General features: G+C 49.3%; 1 protein-coding gene across 10 annotated transcripts in view; it reads left to right on the top strand.

Annotated features, from left to right (window-relative positions):
* The window catches only part of grip2b (glutamate receptor interacting protein 2b), a 112,799-nt gene extending 108,198 nt beyond the window's left edge, over positions 1 to 4,601 (top strand). For all 10 annotated transcript variants that reach the window (XM_078092696.1, XM_078092689.1, XM_078092695.1 and 7 more), the window contains exons 22-25: positions 332 to 527; positions 618 to 844; positions 1,693 to 1,839; positions 2,044 to 4,601. In XM_078092696.1, coding sequence (XP_077948822.1) covers positions 332 to 527; positions 618 to 844; positions 1,693 to 1,839; positions 2,044 to 2,202 — 729 coding nt within the window. In that variant the 3' untranslated portion in view covers positions 2,203 to 4,601. The remainder of the gene's footprint in view (positions 1 to 331; positions 528 to 617; positions 845 to 1,692; positions 1,840 to 2,043) is intronic.
* Positions 4,602 to 6,553: the final 1,952 nt, after the last annotated feature.

Raw genomic sequence — 6,553 nt, forward strand, 5'->3', positions numbered from 1 at the left:
GGCGACTCCTCTGCTCCCATAGACGTCTATGAGGAAATGACTCTACTTCTCTGTAGTGACCAGCAGGGGGCGACTCCTCTGCTCCCATAGACGTCTATGAGGAAATGACTCTACTTCTCTCTGGATTTATTCCCCCCAGTAAACATTGTAAACATGAGTTTATGGTCTCAAGTCTTCTTCAACACAGCAGTCTGCAACACGATACTCTTTCATTTACCTTTTGATATATGGCAGCTAAAATGATTAACACTAACACTAATCATCCAATTGATTGATTGTGTGTGTGTGTGTGTGTGTGTGTGTGTGTGTGTGTGTGTGTGTGTGTGTGCAGGCCTCCATCATGACAGGAACAGCCATCAGTCTGGGTGTAGACGGAGTCAACAAGCCTCCTGCTGAGCCCCCGCTGGGCCACAGCAGGATGAGCCCCCTGCGGAGGAACTCTCTCCTCCACCAGGGAAGCCTGCTCCACCCGGCCACTCACCTCCACCAGGGCCCCCACCTGCACGAGGAGGCCCACCTGCACCAAGGTAAGCTGAGGAGGTTCATAAAGGGCCAATAGCAAAAAGGGAAACTGTTTATATTCATTATTTGAAAGCTAACCGTGTCGTTCCGCCCAGATCTCCACCTGCTCCAGGAGGCCCACTTCAACCATGAGGCCCAGCTGCTCCACGAGGCCCACCTGCACCACGCGGCCCACCTGCACCAGGACAACCAATCCCCCCTCCTGCACCACGAGCCCAAGCCCAAGGCCTCGCTGAGGGTGTCGGAGAGGACGTGGGAGTCCCGGCGGATCAAAGAGGAGATGCAGGGCATTCTGTCGCCGACGCCTCTGGAGCTGCACAAGGTGACGACCTCGTACAGATTATCATGTGACACGAGAGTCAACAACGTCAATGCAACTTAAGAGCAAGAAAGTGTGATATTCTGTCACATTATTTCATTTGCATTATTTAGCATTTTCTCTTTGCGGAACACGAGCTGCTCAAAGGAGCTTCAGCTTTTATGGGCTTCACGACTACGACCTCCTCCGAGGTTCAGCCCGAACATCTGCAGTCAGAACGAGGAACGCTTTGTTATCGCCTCATTAACGTTCCCCTCGACGCGGATGGATAATGGATGAATGGATGGATGATGGATGGATGAATGGATGGATAATGGATGGACGGATGGATGGATGAAAGGATGGATGGATGGATGGATGAATGGATGGATGAATGGATGAATGGATGAATGGATGGATGGATGATGGATGGATGGATGAATGGATGGATGGATGGATGGATGGATGAATGGATGGATGAATGGATGGATAATGGATGATGGATGGATGAATGGATGGATGGATGGATGAATGGATGGATGGATGATGGATGATGGATGGATGGATGAATGGATGGATGGATGGATGAATGGATGGATGAATGGATGGATAATGGATGATGGATGGATGGATGGATGAATGGATGAATAGATGGATGGATGGATGGATGGATGGATGGGGGGATGTTTTTACGGCACTTTTAGTTTTTTACTGACAGAAATCACTGTGAAACTTTACATAAAAGTTGCTTAATGTGAAATGGTGCCTTCAGGGTCTTCCGGATCGGGGGCTCGTTTCCTTCAATCTGTGGTGTTTGTGACACGTTGAATCATGTGACCTCTCTGATCGACCGGCCCCGCCCTCTCCACCAGGTGACGGTGGTCAAGGACCCGGAGATCGACGACTTTGGGTTCAGCGTGTCGGACGGCTTCCTGGAGAAAGGCGTCTACGTCAACATGATCCGACCCGACGGGCCCGCCGACCGAGCCGGGCTCAGACCCTACGACCGGATCCTGCAGGTAGACCCCCGCATTCCAGATGCAGGACCAGCGAGGTCACAGTTCTAACGTGTGCTAACATCTGCCCCGACGGGCACACAGTTGCCAGAGCTACCGGCTCGGACCCGATCGGGATTAGCAGGACCCCCCCCCCCTTCGGGGACTAGACCCCAACCCTTCAGCAACAGCATGTGTCAGTGTGTGCGTCTCTGCGTCCTCGTCCAGGTGAACCACGTGAGGACGAGGGACTTTGACTGCTGCCTGGCGGTGCCTCTGATCACGGAGGCCGGCGACCGCCTGGAGCTGGTCATCAGTCGCAACCCGCTGGGCAACGAGGACGAGGAGGACAACAACAACACTTTGGACCACGCGTTAGACCTGTAACACAACTCTAGACACACATCCGTCCACTCTGCACAACCACACACACACACACATACAGACACACACACAGGTGGTCCGTCACAGAGGAAGTGGGGGAACGGAGGCGGGCCACAGGTTGTCCAGAGCCCCCCCCCCTCCCTCGTGGCTCCACATTGTAAATGTTTTAACGTGTTGTCATGGGGACAAAAGGCTCAGATTCATTCCACGTGCTGCTTGAGAACTTCAGAGTCCAGCCGGTGTCTCCAGCGACTCCTGCGCTGTAATACGATGTTAAAAAAAAGAACACGCAGAAACACGCAGCACGAGGTGGTGGCGTGATCATCGGTGCTCCTTGTGGTCGTCGCTCACCGAGGAAACGTTCAAGAGCCAAAGAGTCCTCACTTCGTAGGTCTCGTCCTCATTGGGTTCTCGGCCACATGCTCAACAGGAACAGGTTCCAGCATGTTAGTGATGAAGAGGATGAATACGGACGCTGTAATAACTGTGATATCTCTCCTGGGACTCGTTATCAGACGCTCGCGGGTGAGACTGCGTCTGCAGGGGCGACCTCTGACCCTTCCGGGCCGCGTTGTTGTCTCCTGAGCCGGAGGAGGTGCTCTTCGTCTGAGGTTGACTTGTAGACGAAACGTCGCCCACTTTCAAATCTTTCAGTTTCGGTTCTGAGGAATCCAGTTTTTTGTACGGTGGATTTCTCTTAAAGGGCCAGTGCGTAGCATGTTGATAATATGTTTTATTGACTGTAAAATCCCGTTAAAATGAGACACTCCTCATGTAGTTTCTTCAGTAGAAGCCCCCCCCCCCCCCCCCCTCTTTCCTCAGCCGCTTCTTTTCGTTCAGTTTGGTAAAAAACATAAAAGATTCCTTTCACTTCCTGTCTTAATTATTTCTTCTCATTTCAGCCAAAACATTTATTTGCACTTATTTCCCGTCCATTCGCAGAAATGAGACTACTGTGTGTGTGTGTGTGTGTGTGTGTGTGTGTGTGTGTGTGTGTGTGTGTGTGTGTGTGTGTGTGTGAGAGAAACTGGAGAGTGCAAACGAGTCAGAAGGAAACATTTTTATAAATGCGTTCCTGTGTGTCTGGGCTACAGTGTAGAGAGAGAGAGAGACACTGCATGAGAGAGAGAGAGAGAGAGAGAATATCTTTTGTCCTCCGAGGGTTTGAAAAATGTTCAACAAAAACAATCACAGCCTCTGTTCTCTCTCTCTTTGTCTCTCTTTCTTTTACTGTTTCTTTGTCCACTCTTTCCTCACATTGTTACATAATACATTTAGAATCCAGCTGCCGCCATTGAGAGCACCAGCGTGTGTGTGTGTGTGTGTGTGTGTGTGTGTGTGTGTGTGTGTGTGTGTGTGACATCAGTTGTACAGTGAAACCCGATGAGACTGAATTTGTGGGAAGAGAATAACTGAGACTGAAAGCTCACGAGCACTTACTAACAGAAGAAGAAGAAGCACATGTTGAGTAACGTACTGTATGTGTAAGTGTGTTCACATGTTCAGCACAACACACGCCGACACTTTAAGTGTGAAGTGGCCAAAAAAAAAGGTTTTGTAAAGCAAAAAATAACAAACGCCAAACTGGCGAGAAAAGCCTTCCAAATAGTTCTGTTGTTTCTGTGTGTGTGTGTGTGTGTGTGTGTGTGTGTGTGTGTGTGTGTGTGTGTGTGTGTGAGGTCATCCATACTCCCTATGCATCAAAGGGTCAAAGGTCAACGCAAAGCCCAATCCGGAATTGAAACAAATGAAGTTTGTCAGAAAATATAAAACAGTTGCACGACGAAATAAAGAAATGAGTCGTGTGCAGTCAAAGTGTGAAGAAAGGGACGTTTGTTTTGTTCACCTGAGGATGAGGAGGGTCGTGTTTCTCTTCCTCGATCGACTTTCATTAAATGTTTGATCCCACGTTACTGAATCAATAAATTGATTTTGAAAAGTCCTTCATCAGATATCGCAGCCCTGAAAACACGCCGTCAGTCGATGACATCATAGCGTGACGTCAGCACAAACGTCACGTGACGTTGTCGTCTCACAATGTTCACGTTTCCCTCCAGAGACTTTTGCACAGAAGTGATTTGATTCGTTTCAGATTGTGACATTTGTATTTATTCATTGACTTCATTTAAACGTTGAATCATTCAGTTCCGGATTGGGCCGTTAATAATATATACGTTAATATTGTGTATTTTTTTCAAACTGTGTAAAGTTCTATTCTATGTAAAATAGTATTTTTCTATGACGATAAATGGGATGAAATGCAGAACAAACGCTGCCGGAGGGGAAATAAAATGTATAACTTTGCTGTTGTTGTTTTTTGTGTACTAATACTCTTCTCTTTTTGAGAAGAACGTGAGAAAAAAATCAGAAAGGAAGAAAACAATAAAAATGTAAAAATAAAATGTAATTTTATCTTGTATGACGTGTCGTTATTTTCCATGAGAATGCAAACACGCGTGAGAGCGGCCGGGTGACCTTAGGCGCTGCGTGTGCGTGTGGACACGGAGTCTCTGAGGTGGACGTCGTTCTTCTGAGGAAGGTCTCATATGTTCCGTAGTCCACAGCCAACGTGCACGTGTGTGTCCACATGGAACAGAGTGTGTCTGAACACGCGTGTTCAAGTACACGCGATCGGTCCTTCTGCCACTGAACCCTCGGCTCATCTTCTGCTTTACATTCGGCTTCTGCCGACTCGATTATCCCCGAGAGACTTACGCAACACACACAGAGACACACACACAGAGACACACACACAGACACACACACACAGAGACACACACACACACACACAGACACACACACACAGACACACACACACACACACAGAGACACGCAGACACACACACGCACACACACAGACACACACACAGACACACACACACACAGAGATACACACACACACACACACACACAGAGACACACACACAGAGACACACACACAGACACACACACAGAGACACACACACAGAGACACACAGAGACACGCAGACACACACACGCACACACGCACACACACAGACACACACACACAGACACACACACGCACACACACAGACACACACACACAGACACACACACACACAGAGACACACACACACACACACACACACAGAGACACGCAGACACACACACGCAGACACACACACACACAGACACACACAGACACACACACACAGAGACACGCAGACACACACACGCACGCACACACACACACACAGACACACACACACACACAGACAGACACACACGGCCCAGCAGTAACTTATCTGCACTACACAGTGTGTACAATTACACACACACACAGTCACGTGTACACACACACTGAGCTGACGAGCCAACATGTAAACAGGAGATTGTGTTTCCTTCGTGCTTTCCCTTCCAGCGGCGAGGGGTCGTGGGGGGTTGCGGGGGGGTCGCGGGGGGTCATGATGTCATGAGTAGAAAGTCAATAAAGATGAGATCAGGAAACGGTTTGGAAACAAAAGTGAAAAGATATTAAGTCAAAAAATGTTTTTAAAATAAAGAAAATCTGTTCGAAAAAAGGGCGGCACGGTGGCGTGGTGGTTAGCACTGTCGCCTCACAGCAAGAAGGTCCTGGGTTCGATTCCGCCCAGTGGCCTTTCTGTGTGGAGTCTGCATGTTCTCCCCGTGTCTGCGTGGGTTCTCTCCGGGTTCTCCGGCTTCCTCCCACAGTCCAAAGACATGCTCTGGGGATCAGGTTCATTGGGGACTTTAAATTGCCCGTAGTTGTGTGAATGTGAGTGTGAATGGTTGTGTGTCTCTGTGTTGCCCTGCGATTGGCTGGCGACCAATCCAGGATGTACCCTGTCTATCGCCCGAAGTTGGCTGGGATGGACTCCAGCCCCCCCGCGACCCCCGTGCAGGATAAGCGGTTTGACAATGGATGGATGTTCGAAAAAAACGGACCCTCACTGTCCCCACTTCCTGTTCTATCTCTGACCATCAGACCTTCAGACCCTCAGACCTTCAGACCCTCAGACCTTCAGACCTGTCCCACAGAGGTCTTTTCTAGGAGCTGGCAGAGGCGAGTGGAAATGTCCGTGTGGTGTTTCTGTTATTTAAATCCCGCCTCAACAACAACACAACCCCCCTGTGGGGCGATATGATGATATGATGATCATCATGAGAGGAAGAAATACACAAACAGCACATTTTAAATGAGTGTTTTGCTGTCGAGGGGAAAACAGCAATCAGCTGTTCTTCTTCTGCTGTGAATGTTAAAATGAAGTGAGGCTTCCGGTCGCACGAGGGTCCGGAGGGTCCGGGGGGTCCGGTGGGGTCCGGGGGGCGCGGGGGGGCGTTAGTGATGTTGTGTTTGGTGAAGCACCGGCTG

The sequence above is a fragment of the Gasterosteus aculeatus genome, chromosome 17, assembly GCF_964276395.1.
Source record: "Gasterosteus aculeatus chromosome 17, fGasAcu3.hap1.1, whole genome shotgun sequence".
Classification (NCBI taxonomy): Eukaryota; Metazoa; Chordata; class Actinopteri; order Perciformes; family Gasterosteidae; genus Gasterosteus; species Gasterosteus aculeatus.